This window comes from Pyrus communis, chromosome 12 (assembly GCF_041283825.1).
Source record: "Pyrus communis isolate YQ-2024b chromosome 12, ASM4128382v1, whole genome shotgun sequence".
Taxonomy (NCBI): Eukaryota; Viridiplantae; Streptophyta; class Magnoliopsida; order Rosales; family Rosaceae; genus Pyrus; species Pyrus communis.
Genome location: NC_142576.1, coordinates 23,196,532 through 23,217,097, shown reverse-complemented (window position 1 = coordinate 23,217,097; position 20,566 = coordinate 23,196,532). Strand labels below are relative to the sequence as shown.

At 35.5% G+C, this 20,566-nt stretch overlaps 1 protein-coding gene across 1 annotated transcript; it reads right to left on the bottom strand.

Annotated features, from left to right (window-relative positions):
- Positions 1 to 11,568: 11,568 nt before the first annotated feature.
- On the bottom strand, positions 11,569 to 17,382 carry LOC137746278 (B3 domain-containing protein At2g36080-like). The gene is made up of 3 exons (XM_068486352.2): positions 16,354 to 17,382; positions 15,742 to 15,971; positions 11,569 to 12,411 (listed from the first exon to the last, which is right to left on the bottom strand). Exons 1-3 carry the CDS (start codon positions 17,213 to 17,215, stop codon positions 12,355 to 12,357), a joined length of 1,149 nt encoding a protein of 382 aa, XP_068342453.2. The 5' UTR covers positions 17,216 to 17,382; the 3' UTR covers positions 11,569 to 12,354.
- Positions 17,383 to 20,566: the final 3,184 nt, after the last annotated feature.

Sequence of the window (20,566 nt, the reverse complement as noted above, 5' to 3'; positions counted from 1 at the left end):
TTTTGATGTTGGGTTTCAGTTTAGTTTCCATGATACGTGTCCGTACTTACCTAACAAGCTTGGTACGTTCTGTTCTTTCCTTACCGTGCACATCATGTTTGCAAGATTACCATATCTTTCTGGATTCTTTTCTTCCTTAAGGCCAAACAATTAAATTTAGATACGTGCACTCAGAAAGTTGTTTTTTTTCTTAGAGCGAGTTCTTTTTAAATTGGGAAATTTTTTGTATTGTCGTATGAACTTGTACACCTTTTTTATTTTATCATATAAACTAAAATTTTAAGCAATTTGCCATATCAACTTTTTGAAATCATCAATTTGTTATCTCACCTTAACTCCGTTAAGTTTTCTATCCAAAATAAGTCACGCATGACTTGTGTTCAAGGTTATTTCTATCATTTAAGATCTTTTTACAAGTTATTTTGCTTTAGTAAAACCCTTAAATTTTGTGTTTGTGAGTATTCATGCAAATCGTTGTGTTCGAGCAGCGTATATGCATCTACAATTTTATTTCTGCCACCAAATCTCAACTCGTTTCTCATATTACATAGCCCATATAAAATTTGATTTCATGATATGCTAAACTAAACACCCTGGATCAAATGCAACTTAATAGAAGGAAGTGGGGTGTTAAGATGACAAAAATAACTCTAACACAAGTCATGTGCGAGGCACATGCTTATTTTGGATGGAAAACTTAACGAAGTTAGGGTAAGATGACAAATTGATGATTTCGGAAGACAAATTGCTTAAAATTTTATTTTATATGACAAATTGAAAAATGGGTACAAAATCATGTGACATTTCGAAATTTTTTCCTTTTAAATTAGGAAAAAAAAAATTGTTAAAAAAAGAAATAAGCAAAAACATCATAAAATTAATACCATGAAATACCAAAATGAGTCATCCAAAATTCAATTGTAAAAATCAAGAATGAAAGCATCATTCTAAAAAGGAAGCGATGTCTGAAAACTTCATGGGAATAAAAGGAAACTAAGGAGAAGGACAGAGCATCTTTAAAGGAGATACCAAATTATAAATATAAAATCTAAATTTGAAAGCCTATGTAGCACTTCGATTATTTTTTAAAGTTTTGTTCTCCACTTGATATGTCAAACTATATTACTATGTATTAGATTATTTACTTTTCATAATTGTATTAAATAGATTTTTAAAAAAGGATAAAAAAAAACCATTTATTAATCAATTAAAATGGATTTGAATTCGCTGTTAAATTTGAAAGCAGCCACTATGTTGTCAATTCACATCATGCCACACAAGAATTGGCATGTAGGTAGGAAAATATTAATTTTTTTTTTACTGTTATCGTCTAGTGTGGATTTTTTAACATTTCCTTTAAAAATACTTTAAAGATACAATTTTCGTTCTTAATTTAAGTATGCTTCAAAAAACTATGGGATATGTGTATGCTTCAAAGAATTTGCATTGACCAAAACCAATCTATTTGATGAAATAGAAATACCCTAGTTCTTCACCAGCTTCTCAGTTTGACTTCTTAATGTAAATGACATATATATTTTCCTCATGCGAAGAGTGATTGTCATGGAAATGTTGTAGGCCTATTTAATGGAAGAATTATAGAGAGATAGAGAGGCGCAGAAAGCATAGAGAAAAGAGAGACCTGGATAGATTATGTGATGTGATTTCTCACCCTATTGGGTGTTTCTTTATAGTGGTAAAGAAGGGAAAATCTTTGCATTTCAAGTAACACATTATAGTCAAGAAACTATCTAAAAGATATTATATAATCATATAAAGATTGTTACTAGGATTTACCAGTGTTCTAAAATTGACCTAGGAGCTAGACGGTGGAGTTCTGATCCGATTTGGACCAAAACGTTCACTTAAGGCGGAGATGATGTAGGTGGCCGTCTAGGTGCTCGCTAGGCGGTCTAGGCGGTTGCAAATCTCAAACTCGCTGCAACTCTGAATCTGCAACTTCCGATCTTTTGGCGAGCTTTAGCAGCTTTCCGTCTGTGAGCAAATGAGGGAATAGAGAGTACGTGCAGAGAGAGAGAGGGGTATTTGACATTTCAATCGTGGCGGCGCAAGCTGCAATTTCACTTTGTGGTTCTGAAGGGCCAAGGAAGAAGAATAACCGAATAGACTTAATAGGAAGGGTATTTTACTTTATTTGGGCTCTACCTTAGGTAATGTGAGAGGTGGAGTGCATGGGTCAATAGATTTTAATTATCCAACCACCCACTAAGTGGGCTTTTATCTTATAAAAGTTTAGATATATATTATAATATATATATGTCATCTGAATTATTTGGATAATTTTTTTCTCTTAGGCCATCATATTGTGTACATAAAAAAAATAATTAATTATATTCATATAATATATAACAAATTTATTTAAATCCGCCTAGTCTGCCTAGGCGCCCACCTAGACCCTGCTTAGGCGCTAGGCCCCAGCTTGTTGCCTGACTAGTGCCTAACGTATTTTAAAACCATTTACACAATCACATTCTTAATTAAATTAGGATTGCAAAACTCCCTTTTGAGTGTGGAAATACACAAATAATGGTGCATCATGTCTTCATGTAATCATGTAGAAATAGTTGATGAAGACATCTCACCTAGTTGGCATAATGAGCGAATGCGAGTCTCAAAACATACGGAAGAATGCACAGGTAATAAAATACACAAAAACTTGCTATTAAAAACCCAAGGTGTGATAAAAATTCATAGTTTAAATAGGAAAGTGAGAAATTGCATTAAGTCAATACTAAATGGCTTCAGGATGCAACTAAAAAGCACACAAGGGTATGATCCAGGACAAGTGTCTCGTTAAAAGCTATCAGGTAGCAAAAACCTAGTGGAAAAATGCTCCTAATAGTAGGGAAGAAGAGCAAATTAAGGTCAAGTGAGTATGCTTCTGGATACTCTTCCTGAGTATGAAAAAACTTTCAAATGAGAACTACAAGCATCGTAAATGGCCGGATAATTACGCATACCAATTCCTAAGACAAACTTTTGGAAGGTTGACTTCAGCGGTGACTCCATGAAGAGGTCGACAAGGTTGTCATGGGATCGGATTGTTTGACTTCAATGATGCTTTGTTGATGTGATGAGGCGTAATACACTTGACGTTGGCTTTGTTGATGTATCATGTCTTCGTCTAGTCAATACATGTGGCATTATCTTCATGGATTGTAGTTGGGACTCAACAATAGATGAAAAATAGCAGGTATTTCGAATATACTCAAAAAGAGCGCTCGACTATGTCTCTCACGTGTGCCATAGTGAGGTGAGGTGAGCCTTGAAATGATTCAAAGATTTTGTAATTAAGGTCTATATCTTAGACCTCTAAGACGTGGTATCCCTAACGATAAAGACTTAACCATTTGGGAACATTCCTTGTGCGAGTTTGATAAGTAACTAGCATTAGCATAATAAACTAGGCATACATCATTCTGAGGATCAGGGGGTTGGATCCACTCGACGTGCGTATGGATAAGCCCAACTTCGTTGTACCTTCAGAGTAGCCAAAAAACGTCTTTAATGCCAATTCAGTAGCGAGTTGTAGGCACAATGTTGTTTCTTTACCAACAGATAATGATATGTCATGTCTGATACAATGAGCTATGTACACCAAAGTACAAAGTTGAACTTAGATATAGAACTCAAATTCCACAACCTCTTCAAGGGTCTCATATGCATCTAGCATATGGATGATCATAGGTATACTCAAAAGGAGTTTGATATGTGAACCATAATACAGTCAAAATAATGTTTGACCTTTAGGTCAGGACATAAATGAGTTTTTCCAAGTGTTAATGTTGGGCATTTTTAGGCCCACAAGGAAGTATCAAATTGGAAAAAAGGCCCTACGAAGCCCAAGAAACCAAGGATGCCCAAGGTTTGGGAAGCTTGGAAAGGAATATGTCTGAGCGCGTAAATGCCGACCAACCAGGTTGGGCATTGAATACCGACCGACAAGAGCACATGGGCAGGCTGATAGCTCTGTGGCACAATTCTTCAGGGAAAGGTCTACTCAGATGTCATTCAAACCATTTGATGACTCGAAGTCAATAGTAGGAACTCAGGATGGGACACAAAGTGGTCAAGGCGGCGCTCAGACAAATTAGGTTGAGTAATCGAGGCCGACAGAGAGAAATATGCTACTTTATGTTGGCCAGGCGTGCACTTGATTGGACAACCATCATTTCACCAACGAATGTCGGGTTGGTAGGTGAAAAAGTGTCAATAGGCTAGCTTACGTAATGGCACATTAAATGCTCACTGGGAATGGCCTAAGGAACAGGGGTTCACCGAAGGCCTATACAAAGGGGTAAAAACCCCCAATGTCGGGGCCAGATGATTAGGGATAGAGAAATTGATGTACTAGCTGAGCGCTATTTTTAATCTTACAATCAATAGAACTCATGCAACATAGTGAACGTGGCCTATATTTTGTAGGGTGAACCACTTACATTGTGCCCATGTCATTCTCAGTCCACATCCTAAGCCCACCAAGGGTTAAATATCTTTGTTTGTTAAGTTTAAGATATGCGAGTGTCCATCTGGATTCGTCTCGGTTTGACTTGCAAATTCTGAGTGTTAACACCTGGATCTTTTATCTCAAATTTCATCTTCAAGTGCGAGGTAGTTTTCTCAAGCTCTTATAGAGTCTTAGTGAGATTCATGTGATTGACATAAATTGCAACTCTAGCAATTCGGAGTATAACTTCTTAATTTAACATGAAAGGGCATAGTTTATTCATATCCCTGACTAATCAAATAATCACTTAAACAAGTATACCACATCAACACAGATTGCTTCAATCTGTAAAGTGAACCCTCAAAGGAGTTGAGAGCGTGTTCTGTGGTCTAGATCTATTCGAACCAGTCAATGTAATTCTTCAGAAACTTACATATAAATCTCCGTATCCATATCCTCATGGAAAAATACTAACCACATTCATATTGCTAATCACTTAGTAGGATAAGGTTTTATTATTGTTTCTTAATGTAAGAGAATTTGTCATGTCACTGTACATTTGTATACCCTTGAATTTAAGTAATCTATATGCATATATAATTTATATATGTTGTTATTATTGAGCTTGCCAGTAATTCTATGTATAGTTTGTCAATATTTATTGATTTCATTTTTAATTTGGTTAAGTTAACTGCACTTTTAAGCTATCATTGACAAATCAACAATCGCGAGCATATTGCTAATAATATCAAAGTATCGATAGTGTCAATATCAACAACATGACAACACTTCACTAGAAAAGTGATGCCTAGGGCATTTGGCTAACTATTTGCCTCAGTATCCCTTGTCCGTGACAGGTTTTTAATCGGTGCAATGTTGAAGGCAATAGATCTTCAAATCAAATGACACCAATTTACCTCAAACATTTGCTTTGTCCTTGGAGATTCTCTCTAATCTAAGAATCTATGTACGTGTACGAAATTATAGTATGATTGCTATATGGTACTCCCAGGAGCACAGTCTGCAGTAACTTGTATGCAGGTTTATGTGCTATATATCTAGATCTGACCAGATTATTTGGTTTGAATAGGAATGTCTGATCCAGCCTGGACGATTCCTCAACATATATATGTCCCCAATTCTGCTTACACATATGATACCATTATTGTCCTTGATATAATCTCTGCTGAAGTGAATCTCGAGTAAAGCCATCTGATAAATATTTGAATAAGACTGAACCAGATAAACACAATGGCATTTGTTGCTTGTTTTTTTTCTTTGAAAATATTTGCATATGGCGGACAACTTAATTGGGTTTCGGACATAAAATGGAAGGACATCAATACTACTTTAAGCACAGTACAACTGGAATAATCGATTTATGGCTAAAGCACTGAAACTGACCTGCATATAATATGGAGAAGATCATCAAACAGTACAGTTCCAAGATTCACAATCCCTGACCGGCAGTGGTTTTGTTTTAGGGCATGATTAATGGATTTGTAAGGAAACTAAAGGATGAATAAATGGGTCGGTCTCATTGGTTTTGGGTATACGGCATACTGAAAAATGAATGTATGAGATAAACATAAGGTTGGTTGTTTATCCCACAGTCACTCAATCACGTCTTTATTCCTTCTCGTACCCCTACAACTAGGTAATACCCTTAATTGATTTGTTACTCATAATAATATGAATTATACCCAAAATGATTAAATATATGTTGGCATCGATTGGATATCAAATCTACTATATATATAGTGAGCTTTAGTTGAGGATCACTTAAATAAGTTCATTTGAGAGACACTTTTGTAGGGCTCACTCCATATTACATTTCAATGATTCAACTGTTTATCTACTAGGTCTTTCTTCAAATATCATCTCTACAAAAAAATCACCCTTGTGTGGCCTACTCCACATTGTTTTCCAACGATCCAATGACATATATCTTCTAAGTCTTCCCTCAAAGCTCATCTATACTAAAAATAGCCAAATAAGAAACCATATGATTGTTGGATTAATGGTTGTCGTTTTAATGTTTCTTTGAAACACAACATTCGTCTATTTTCTTCGTTACAATTGAATATCATTATGATTTTGGATTTGTCTAAATTTTTGCTTGGATACTCTATGAATGATGAGTTAAAATAAAAATAGCTCACTTCACTGAAAAAGTTAAAGAGTGGGTCTCATAAGTGTCCCTCAAATAAGATTATTTGATAGATCCCTCAATGAAGATGATTCATAGAAGGATGACGAGCTTCTTAGCCGGGATTCCTTTTGATTGTAGCAAAAATATGATAGGTAAATGACTATCACAAGGATCATGTATTCACAATATAGCAGCTCGACCGTATATATTTCACTCTTTTTCTATTTTTTGCTTTAGAATACAAGGGTCCTATACCGTAATTACATGAATCTACGAGGATCCTATCGTCTATTTCTTGCTACAATAGAACGGTAAGCATACACACTCACATTACACACAGGGGTTGAAGTCACAAAATGAAGCTCTTTCATATGGCTGGTACAAAATAAGTGAGCTAGGTGAGGGGTGAGGTTGACTCTAAGCCCCCAAGGGTCAAAAGCAATGATATTGAAAGCCTGTTGTCATACATGTTAAGATAAAGGAAAGGCTCAGTGGGAATATTATGAAGAAAAAGACTCACATGGTGTTTCTGTACTGTACTTGGTGATATCTAAATATGTCAAACCAAATGCATGATTATATTCGATCTGGCTCTCTGGCACGACAAACTATATAGTAAATATACAGGAAGCGTCCCTTCATTCCTTCGATTGGTCATGCACTGAGTTGGAGTTCAACTTCAATCATAATAGCTAGACACAATATACATCTGGATTCTGGGGACCCTAAAGCTTCCCCACCACTTGCAGAGAGAGAGGGAGAAAGATCATGAGCTGAGTAGTGAGCCACTACTACGCCAACATGCGTTGGACTCTTTCCATCTTCTCCTCCATCTCCTGGAGATGTTTGAGAAGGTCAATGGTTTAGGGTTATCACTCTCCATCCTCATGGGCCCTCACAATTATCATATGAAAGTTCTTAACCTAAATGGTTCCACTATTTGTCTGACATATTTTGCAACTTGTATCAGACGCATTACCAGGTAATTAGATTAAGGTTGTTGGCCAGCACTTACTAATTGACATTAACAGGTAATCAGATTAAGGTTTGTCGAAAGAGATTAACATGGGGGTTTCGATCAGTTGAGATTGTGGTCGTTCTAGTGTCCTGAACGGTAGGTTGTTGGATTTGTACGTGCATGAGTAAAAGACAGTCCTGAATAGTAGCATATAATATAAGATATGGGTCTCTACCGACTAAAAGAACAGATCGTACGCAAACTTTTGAATTCTGATCACATATTGGTATTGGATATATTGAGAATCATCAGATAATTAAACCCTTGCATAATGCTATATAAAAATGTTGGATATTTAAAGCTAATGAGTGATAGCCGAGAAGGATAAAAGATTATTTCAAGGCACATAACCTTGTCTTTTAGATTTAATTCATCCTCACAATTTATGTGCAAAAGAGAGTTACGAATTAGACGTTTGGATGAAGACTACGTTAATTTGTCAAAGTTATTCACTCCTAATACAAACTTCAATACTCAAAGAATAACAAGAACACTCAAGTATAAACTAAGAACAAAAGTTGCAGAATTTTGTTCTTGGCGCTTTGGTTTTAATCCAATGACGTGGATTGCGGAGGGAATAGAAAGTTTATTTGTATTAGCACTTCTAAATGTGATCTTGTAGGAAAGTAAGCCAATCGAATTTCAAAATTTGTCCACTATTTACAGAGGTTTAATTGAATTTTCATTTCTAAAATGGTTTGACAACCATTCAAAAATTTCTAAAAGAAAATTTAATGTGGAATATGTCTCTTCCATTGAATTCAATATCTAGCTTTTAGAACATGGTTGTGAAGTGTTTTTTATACTATATATGGAGTATCAAACTACATATATTTGAATTAAAGTAGCACTAACCAGTCGCTCGACAGGCTCCGATCCATCGATTAGTAGAAAGGATGTTATCTAAAAAGTAATACTTGGTAGATCAACTTTTTAGATCAAATGCAAACCATGTGATCATATGTCACTAATAGAAAATAAGCATGTTAATCCACACTTAAGTAGTAATCCAATCATCAACAACCACATCGTACGGTTTACAAAATTTAGTCTAAATAGTTAGTCTTCCTAACGTTGCTCTTTTCTAACTATTGGATGAGCCCTTGTTATGGACTATAGCAAATGTAGTGTCAATTATCTAGTACTATTGTTATAGTGTAAGGCCATTTCTTTTTATACAACGATATTCTACTTTAGGAGATAAGAAATTTGAGTTAAATTACATAACAAGCTAATTATAAATAGATATTAAACTTAACATAATGTTATTACTCATGTGAACGAAACTTGAGATTTTCCATTAGAAAAACAGAAGAACGCCACTATTGTTCTAGTTGGATTCCAAAATTATTGTTAGAACATATTAGTGAACTCTTTTATTCAATTGAGAGGGAAATCATGAACAAAAGCTCATTTACTTCCTTTAACAGTATAAAATATTGGTTTCTCTACTTATTTGACATTTTTCATCAGACTAATGTGCATTGGGACCAAGGTGGTCCCATGACCACTCGGAGTGGGAAATATACATTTAAAGGTTTTTCGATGACTCTTTGAATGTTGCGTATGGGTCCTTTTGTGTCCACTAAGTGTTTCATGCAATACCTCCTAGGCATATTTCGATAGGTTACGTCGATAACATTTGACAAATTCTCTCAATATCACTCAACATATTGCTTTGGCATGTCTGCAACATGAATCTCATTGGGTTCTCTGATACAACACGTAAACGCTCAAATTTTCATGATTATTTTATGATCCTATTCTTTCTTTTTACTTTTTTTACTTTTTATTACTATCCATTTTCTTGAAAGTAGGATTGACTATGGATTCGAGCCATAGCACATGGTTTCAAAAAATCGTACAATTTTCCCGATCTAAATAAACTAGTTAGTGTTTACATAATCTTCTTTTGTCTGAAGAAATAATTCATCAAAATAATGAGTCACCATTGATATTGACACATCTGAGATCGCTAAATGTTCAAATATGGTATGATACTTATGAAATCGATGATATCGATGAGATTATTCAAATATTTCTTCTTAGAACGTATTGATTTGACCCCATAAGCGGGACCACCATCCCATAGCATGTTGCCACCAGAATACCGTAAAATCAATTTTCGATAGAATGAAAAGACATATATAGTAGAATCGTAACTATAGAATACAACCCTAAACAAAATGCATACATTTGTCTCATACACTATGAGGATGGTGAGAAAAGATATTCAATTGATGATAGCAAAACCCACCAAATATTCGACGAAATGTCTTAATGAATATATTTATTTATTTATTTATTTTTCGTGTTTTGCACTCTATTTTGATCTAAAATACTTTGACCTTGACCGTTTGGACCTTCAAAATTCGAATTCTCAATCTGCCTAAATTTTTACTCTTGAAAATGCTATTAGATTAGATGGCCTAGTTGAGTCTTTTTGCACTGAAATCAATGTGTTCGTGTAATCAGTGGATCAAAAACAATCGATTTGATGGGTTATTTTTTCGTTTTTGGTTTGGTGACTCAAAATTTGTCATATTAGGGCAGGCATTGGGATGTCTGAGTTGACATCTGAGCAAACTGCAATGGTGGTTTTAATCGTATCAAGCAGTATTGTAGTGGCATTGGGATTCCTGACCCATTATCCAGGTGATGGTGATGGTCTGCAAAATTCATGTAACAGAGGTTGAAGTTGCTGAAAAAATCAGATCTGATGATGGATGACCTAGAATTATTGTCTTGCCCCAGCTCTCTCGAGTGTGACACATACTTTTTCGGGTCATTGGCGGTAAGGAATGACTTCTGTTTATTTAATTTTTTTTTTCCGAGTAATTCATGAGCCATTTGTGCAGATTACTTGTTGAAGAAAACAAGAATTTTATTTTTGAAAAACTAATTAAATATGATTCATGTACTTGATGACTAAGAATTTTTGTTTTGCCCTACCATGCCATGTTCTGCAGGCCGGAAACTGTAAGTTGGTGGAAAATATTGATAATCAAACCCTCTCTTCCCTACCATAGATCAGTTTGTCTTCCTAAAATATTGACAATACTATGTTTAGTTAACTCATAACTTTAGTACTTGATAAAACTATATCGTTTAGTACTTGATAAAACTATATTGTGAGTATTTTTACGCATGTTATCTAAGTAGAGAAAATACTTGAGTGTGTATATCGGATATATGATTAATTACATGACAAGTGCCATATGAATAAGGGAGTGTTTCCTTGCATAGGCTCTCTAAAGAGTTCGAGCTCATACCCCCAAGGAAACATGTCATGTAATCAAATGATCAAAATAAATAAAGGAGTCCATGTACCTAATTGCAAATCAACCAAACCAAATGATATGTTGATTGCCAATAAAAAAAGAAACAATTCAATTCTTACGGTCGCCATAACTTCTAAGTCGTCATGCATTTTTTTTAGTGTAAATACTATATATGGGTCGATACATAAACTCGGATATACAATATTTTAAAACACTATCATTTCAAATTAACACGTTACACAAGTGGAACTCAGTCTTAGACCTATCAATTTCTTGCACAATCCATTAATCCGACACAAAATGGCACCAAAATAATTGCTTCAGGTCAATTTGTTAACGAGTCGATTTGTTATCGAGGCCATCTGTTAACGAGTTGGATCTTTATCGGATCACTTGTTAAGAACCCGATAAGATATAGTTTGCCAGGTCTAGACATTAAGCATGACAATTTTTGACATGACCCATTAACCCAACACGACATGACACGACTCGTTAACGAATTGAGTTGTTATCAGCTCACTTGTTAAAAACCCGTTAACATATCGGACCGGGTTTGACACAACATGACATATTAAGATAACGAGTATGATACAAAAACGACACGAACGTGACGTACACAACACGTTTGTTAGGTCCTACTCAATCTCAATAAGGAAAAATTTTGTAAACTTGTCATTACTATTCAAATTCTAGAAGTAGAGTGTTTACAACATCCAAAAGAAGAGCTTAACTAGCTAGCTACATGGGATTAATCATAAAATGAAACGACTAGCTGTAACAAAAAGGTTAAACTAGAAATTTAGGAGAGTATAGTGTTCGATATCATTGGAGAGAGCTCTCTCTCTCTCCAGTACCAAATGAAAGACACCGGGCTTTGCTGTCACCCATCCATCTGTTCAACTCGCACCCACTGAACTCACTTCCCCACCCACCCACCCACCCATACACCCACCCGGTTTCCATCACGACCACCATATCCGATACCCTCCTTCCCTTCCATTGTTATTTATCAAAAATCTTCGGGCAGAATCTCAACAGTGCTGGCAAATACTAAATTAACATATCAGGTTCCTCCAACCAAATTTCCCATTTTCCACGGAAGGAGAAACAACGATGACTTCACTCCCCAGCTACTTTTTCTAAGCATACCCCACCAGCTTCTCTCTCCACCCCCGTTACCTGCAGCACCGTCCTTTTGGTTCCCCCTCACCTCTTCTTCCTGCATTGTCCCAGACTTGACCTGAAAATCTGGGATTTTTTCTGATACTATATTCCATGTGTACCCTCTTTTTTCTTTCTTTCTTCTTGTGGGCACTGAATATTAATATAGGGGATTTTTTTTTTCTTTCCTTTTTTCCCAAGTGGTGTGTTTTAAAAATAAAAATAAAAATATTTGAAGTCAATCAATCAAGGAGGACGTCACATCGGCAGATCTTTATCCTCGGCGATTTGATCTCATGGGGTTGACATCTCCAGAGAAACCAGTGAATTCCTGTTACACAAACACACACAAATCAATCAATTGCATTTGTGAAAGATAAATGGTACAAGGAGACTTTTTATAAACTAGACTTGTATAAAAACATGAGGTGTCAGAAAATTTTATATTTTAGAGTTTATTAAGCAATTTTCTTTGTGAAAATCAGTGCTCTCCCTTTTTTTCTTTTCGATCAACGAAGGTGGGACTTCAATCACTTAATAGGCCAACAATAATTTGAAAATGAACACATTATTTATGAAAGTCGTATACTAAATGCATTTATAAATGGGAGTATTTTTGTTCACCACCATTTAGTGTGGTGTATGTTCACCACCTTATTTATCACCACTACATAAGTTTGAATTTTGAGATTCGTACAGTGAATAAGCACAAATCCCTAAACCCTTGTGCTAATGGCAAACTCGTTGCTTTCTTTAATTTCATTTTTTCATTTCTAGGGTTTTGAAAATCACCTGTATCCCATGGATTAATTAACACAAGTTTTTTGAAGAAATTTTTCAATTTATTTGAAATATAGAGTGGTACGTCGACATATGATATATGTGCTAGTATTCTGAGTACATTAAAAAATTTATCCTTTTTCGAGCCTAAAAGAAGCCTACTGCTGCCTACTATAACTTCAACATCAAAACCATCAATTAATATTTGGGCGGCTTAGAATTAAATAATTGCCACTAAAGATTTGTGCAATCTGTAATCTGAAGTGTTTGGTACAAGTTATGATATCTCACACTACTTTTTTTTTCAACCAAAAAAAAATAAAAATCTCACACTATTAATTTAAGGTGATGCTATTCACACATTATTTTTTTATTTTTTATTTTTATCTTTACACACTCTTTAGTAATTCTGACCGTATGATCTTTTTTAATTCATTCGATCCAACAATCGAAAATTGAAAGGGATGTGTAGAAGTAAAAAAGAGTGTGGGAACCACCATCCTTAACTTAGACTACTAATTATGTAACATGGAAACGGTAGGAAAAGATTTTCCAAATATTGCAAAAATAATTGAATGCTCAACCCTAAGGTAAATGAATCATAAGAAACAAAGAACTAACAAACCAAACCCTAGAGAAATAAGAGAAACTTAAAATAATTGAATGCTCAACCCTAAGGAAAATGAATCATAAGAAGAAGAAAAAACTAAAAAAACCAAACCCTAGAGAATAAGAGAAACTTTTTAGAGCCGTCCTATTATAGTAGCTCTTAGTAGAGTCTAATTATCTGATATGTTTACCATACACTTAATTATCTGAACTGTCCTAGCTATTAAAGACCAACATAGGAAGCATTATTGTTCACCATCATAACTATCGTATATGTTTACCATATACACCTAATTATCTAATTCGTATTATTTTATCTAACTCTGGTTAACTTTCACATTAAATGTTACTTTTTCAATTTTGAAAAAAAATTAATCAAAGTTAAGTGAAAAGACACGTGACAGATGTTTAGGTGTAGAGTGATCATAGACCATAGTTTCTGGTGGTGAGCAAGAATGCTCCCGAACAACATGAAGTCAAGTAAGAACAAAATACAGGAGCACCTATGTTTTGTGAAAGAAACGGTAGAGAGAGGTAAGAGGTAACGTAGTCGAAGTATTCTTACCTATGTTTTCTTTAGGAAAAGGAGAAATTAGGTTCTCATCCTTCCTTTTGCTACTCCATTGATTAAGACCTTATTCCTTTTCAATTTTTGATCAAGGTCCTTGTTATTAATAACATCATTAATTATTTCAATAATAAATATTTTTTATTTCTAAATATATTCATTTAATGTTAAAACTGTTACAATTAGTATATTTATATTTATGGCTAAATTTTTTATCATATATTTTTATTTTTAGTTTGTACCCATTTTTAATTTGCAACCCTTTTTTAATTTGTACCAATTTTCTTTTTAGTTTTAATTTGTACCCATATTCTTTTTAGTTTTACTTTTTGTGCCCATATTTTATAAAGTTTTATTTGTATTTGTACCCATATTTTTTTTTATTTATATGTACCCATTTTTAATTTTGCTAAATGTACCCATGCTAATTATATGTACCATTCATGTAATTTTTTTTTAAATTTTTTATCTTAAAATGTACTCATTCTTAAATATACCAATTTGTTATATGTAAAATGTACCTTTTTTTTAATATAAAACTTATTCAATTTTTTTCCTAATCCATTTTTAAACTTATATGGGTACATTCTTTTTTCTTTGATTTGAGAATATATCCATGTTAAGTTTAATCGAAGAAATTTACTAATTTTATTAAGCCTAATATCTTTTTTTTTATTTTGAAGAATGTACCCATGTTTTGATACAATAATTTTTTGGTTAATTTTGATTAATGTACCCATGTTTATATATACACACACACACAATAGTATATTTATATTTTTAATCCCACAAACTATGGTTTTTATTTAAAATCTCATTAATATAAACAACTATAAATTTCAATTTTTAATTTAAAAAATATAGTAACGTACATAGAAATAAATTATCACATTAATTTCAGGGACTTGGATCAAAAATTAAAAACCAACAAGGTTTCAGTCAAAGAATATTCATAGATAGGAACCGCATCCAAAGTCTCCCTTATAAAAATTACTAAAAATCAAAGATCATATAACAGCTAACAAATAGTCCACAGGAGACCGCCCTTAAAAGGAGTCGGTGCCTAGAAATATACCACATGGCATAACAACTATTTTGTGTATGTGGCTTAACATAGATATAGGAAAAAAGGAAGCTCCATGAATGCTATGAACACACCAGTCCAGTCCACAAAAGCTGCCCTCGTGCTCTGCAATGGTGGCGTTTTTTTTTTTTTTTTTTTTTTTTAATAAAAAATTCAGAAGAAAATCAACTCAAAGCCAAAAACTGAGCTTAATTAATTTGGTAAAAAGATGGGTTGGGTCCAACCTTTGTTTTGGCTCAACTGTAGGCTGAAAAGTTGTCATTTTTGGAAAACAATGTCCAAACATGTTCGACTTCCTACCCACATAGATATCACATGGCATAACATAGGATTCTGTAGTTGATTGATATGATACTCATTATAACAATCAGATTGATATTCGTATTAGAGATTCACTAATCATACCGATTAAGTTAATCAATCGTTTTGTTGGGAAGAAAGGAGACCATATAATTTACTCATTTGCTCTTAAATAATCTGTCTCGTGACTCGTGAGAGGAAACAAAATGGCGGTTTTAAAAAGGGCAAAAGGAAATGCAACAGCATAATATACTCATATAATAATACACATAATTATAATATGATTATTACGGTAATGATACTTTAGGGGGTTTACGTACCCTGCGTTGGTCGGCATAATTATAAGCAGCACGAGGGTACATTTGCTGCTGGCCGTGAGTCGGACCCTGGCTCGACATAGACAGTTTCGACGACGAGCCATCTGAGGTCGATGGTTCCGACTCGTGGTGCTCAGCTGCCTGCTGCTGGTACTCCAAGTTCACTCCAAATAGTCTCAGTATCTTCGAGTTCCCAACTGACGCTGTTTGGTTCATATTTTGAACACGGGACCCTGAAACAATAATACAATTATTACAAAACATGCATGAAATTAAATACATACCCCCAATTTCTCACCCTAATTATACAAAAGACCAATGTACTTGGTTATTTGTTTCGGTCACATGTCTCTAGTGTATCATGGTCGACTGATACAACTAAATTCAATTTATTCCTGAACTCGAGATCCTAAGTTCGATTTATTTTTCCTCAATATTATTTCTATCACACATAAACACAATTCAATTAGAATCTAAACCCTAAAGCACATTTTTCCCAAGTAATAGGAATGTGTTTTTCACGCACTTTCACGTGCGTATAAGCAAGAATTAAAAACGTTTATATTTATGTTTTTACAAAGTAATTAAAAATTAAATTAAAAGAATATAAATTACCTGCTGCATGTAGACAGTCAGGTGGGTATGGCGCCACACTATGATGATACTGGTGCGCAGGATAAGACGAGCCGTGATGCGGCGCAGAATAGAACATCCTGGTCCAACCCCCGCCACCACCACTACTATTCCCTCCAACCCCGCCACTGCTACTCTCAACCCCTCCAGCCCCACTATCGTGCGCCGGGACCGCGTTGCGGCGTCTCCAGCCGATGGAGAGTCGATCCGTGTTGGCCCGGCGCCGCTCGAACAAAACGACGTCGCCGGCGTTGAGGCGCTTTTCCTTGACGTAACGGCTCCAGCCCTTGGTGAGGACGTAGCTCTGGCTGCTGTTCCAGTAGGAGTAGCGGAACCGCCACGACTTCCCGGACTCGTCCTCGAAACTCAGCAGGAGGCCCGAGTCGCCGCTGCCGAGCGGGAAGTACTTCTCTGCGTGCTGCTTGGGAATCACAAGGCGGTTCAGCTTGCCGACGTCGCTCGGGGTCAAGGGCTTCTCGAACATGGGCTCTTTTTCGTCGTCGGAGTCGCCAGAGTTGACGCGGTGATGCGGCGGCGGGGACTGGAGTTGGTCTGATTCGTTGGGGTCGACGGCGTCGTGGTGGTTGAGGTTGAAATTGAGGGTGGCGGTGGGGGTATGGAAATGGGTGGGGGACATGGGTGTGGTGGGGTCTTGGGAGTTGAGCTGCCAGGGTTGGAAACTGTGGTGGGCGTGACTGGGGTGGTGGGTGTCTTGATAAAATTGGGGGATGAAATGGGTTCTGCTTTGTGGGTGTCTTGAGGGGTCTTCTTGTCGGTGGGGGTTAGAATTGGCATTCCACCGCTGGGTTTCTGAGAGGTCTGAGGAGAAGTGGTTTATGGACATTTTCTTGGAGAAGGAGAGATAGAGATGGGGATGGAGATGGAGAAATTGAGTGTGGGGCTGAGAGGGAAGGGGAGGGAATAGGCGTGCAGATTACGGGTTTGAGGAGAAGTATTTGATGAAGCTAGCTACCCCCAAGATATTGACAACAATGTTAGAGAGAGAAATAAGAGAGAGCGAAAGAGAGAGGGGGGGAGAGAGAGAGAGTGAGAGAAATGTAAGTACAAGAGTACTACTTTAAGGTTTTGCGTGAGGGAAAAACTCAATCATTATTTTCAGTGTAAAATTCCCATATTCTACTACCGCTTTCTGTGTGTTTTTTGTTGGGATTTTGAGTGAGGAGGATTTTTAAATATAATACTGTTAAAAGACGCAAAATTACTGTATTGTTGGTAGTGTCTAATACACATGATTTCACGTGGATTTATATTCATGTATCATTTAAGTTATTTTTTAAGAAACATTTAATACGGATGGATTTGTGGCATCATTTTTTTTATACAAATTTTTATGGGGCTCACTTTATGATGTATTTCAGCGATTTAAATCGTTTCACATGGATTTATATTCATGTATCATTTAAGTTATTCTTTAAGAAACATTTAATACGGACAGATCCGCAACATCATTTTTTTTACACAAGTTTTTGTGGGGCTCACCTTATGATGTATTTCAGCGATTTAAATCGTTTACCTTTTATATATAACTTAAAAAAATCATGTCTATCGAAAACACCCAAATCTGAAACCATATGAACGTTGGGTTAAGGGTTTAGGTTTTTTTTTTTTTTTTTGAACCGTATCCGTCCATTTTCTTCACTACAAATGAATGCCTTGATGATTTTGGATTTGTATAATTTTTTGCAAAGATTATCTATTAATGATGTTCTAAAAGATAAACGGTTCAGATCATTAAAACATATGACAAAGTAGGCATCACAAAAAATAAATTGTGTAAAAAAAGTGATGCGGCGGATCTACCCCTTCTTTAATGTATGTGAATTTCACATATAATATTGAAGTCTATGACTATTACAGAGTATGACCGTAATGTGGTCGGTTTTGTGTGTGATGGATAACAATGTTGTGTAAAAGTAAATTATAACGAAGAAGACTATAGTTTTTTTTTCTGAATTGGGCAGAGCATGTATCTGGATGAATCTCTTTGTGGCAAATGTGGATTACTATTTGTTTGGAAACACCCCATGTTATTGCTACATTCCCAAACAAATCAAATTGTAGGACACCTCTGACGTAATAATTAGCCACCTGGCTCTTCATCAATTCCATCCAACTGCCAACCCGGCCTAGCACTTGGTTCTCTAGACCATATCTATGGGGCACTTGAGATATTCTCTCCCCCCCCCCCCCCCCCCCCAACACCACCATATGTATCAGGACACTAGATAGTTAACGAAAAAAAAATGCTATTTTTATCATGTATCATCTTTTTAATAGAGGGTGTGGGGCCCACATGTCTTGATGAACCCTACTTTTGTAGAGAGATGATACAAATAGATGATAAGTTTAATACTACTCATAAACCCATGAACTCAAATGAACAAACAAGTTTGTCTGTCCTATCTCCAAATTACTTATGCAAGAAGTTTGATTCATAATGATTATGGCAGTTCTCAACCGTTCATGCATATGCATAACACACAAGTATTAATTACGATTAACAATCGTTTATACACACAAGACAACTGTCATTACAATTGGTTGGATATTGGGCAACATCAATGCTATATAATGGTGGTATTATAAATTTTTCTAGTGCTAGCTCGTGCATTGACGTTTGGATAGAACATATATGACAGAAATTTGTTTTCAAGTGCGAAGTGAATTATTCCAATTTCGAAGGCTTATTTAACTCGTAATAGTCCCTAATAGATGTTGGCTGTTGACGTATGTGTAATTCGCATTTATCAGCTGTTGACAATCATCGATAAATTAAACAAATGAAAACCGAGATTGAAAATAGTAGGCATTGGGCAAGAAGGATGTATAATGTATCGATCTTCCATGGTAAATTTGCTTTTCAATATTTGTGAGAGAAGGAGGCCGGGGGAAATGAAATGTAGCTGTAAAGAAGAACAGTAATTTGATCACGTGCAGGATAGCATTATTGGTGTTTGGCCATTCCGGCCTGGATTTGAGAGGGGATTGGAGGAGGTGGGATAAATAAATCCACAGATCCCTTCCCTTTCCAATAAGCATGCGGGTTCGGAGAGAGAGAGAGAGAGAGATGGATGGGATGGGATAAGATTTGTTGCAATACAATACAAACACAAATACAAATAGCCTTTGTTTTTGGGACAGGTATAGTCGTGTTTGAATCCTTTCCTCACATTTCTAGTCCCGTCTCTTTCTTTCTCTAACAAAACACTAACTGGGGTCTCAGTCTTCTGTCTCTCTGGGTGTCTTGTTATTTTCTATTAGTTAATAATATCTTCTTATATATTATCTTTAATTTCTAGTTGGGATTTTATGTCTTCTTCCTCCCCATGAATTTCAGACAAATCCCACCTCAATTTTCCAGGTAGATTCACAACACCCAATTTCATTTCATCCCCCAACAAAAAGGTCCGATTGGATTGGATTATTGTTACCACTTGGTTTTAATTTTATAGTTTTAAGTAGTAAGTAGAACATGCACGAAACACATTAATCACACGTGGTTGTTGTTGTTGTTGTTGGATTTGTGTGTGTTTGTGTCCTTTACCTTACTACTCATTCCTATCATGATATGTACCATGCAATTCATCTCTCAATCATATGTTGATGGGACAAGTCATGGATTTTAATAATTCATCGTTAAAAGCTAATACAAAATTATTGTACGATACTAAAACATATTAAATATAATTTTTTTTCTTTAAAAAGAAGACCAGTTGGTAGCTTTTTCATGGCAATCCACTATTATGGGGGTCGAGAAGATTCACAGAGGTTTCTCAGCCTCCTTTGGCCGTCATCGTCTACCTTCATCCACGCCAAGTATTGAATCCCAGACATGTCATGTGAAATACAAGTCTGGAATTCATCTCCAACCGTTGGATCACCCTATGATGAAATAGTGTTTGTTGATCAACTTTGATACAAATTCAGGCTTTGTTGCTATTGCAAATAGTTATTTAAGTTAACAAATTAGTCATGGAATTTTAATAATTCATGGTTTTTTTTTTTTTTTGAACAAACAATATTATTTACAGTAAAGGTGAGGGGGTGGGCTTAGTCTCACAATGTGATAGCAATAAAGTGGTTCGAATTCGTCTTTGGTGAGAATCGAACCTAAAACCTCTCACTTATAAGTAAAGATGAATACCACTAGACCGTAATACCAAGTGGCAGTAAT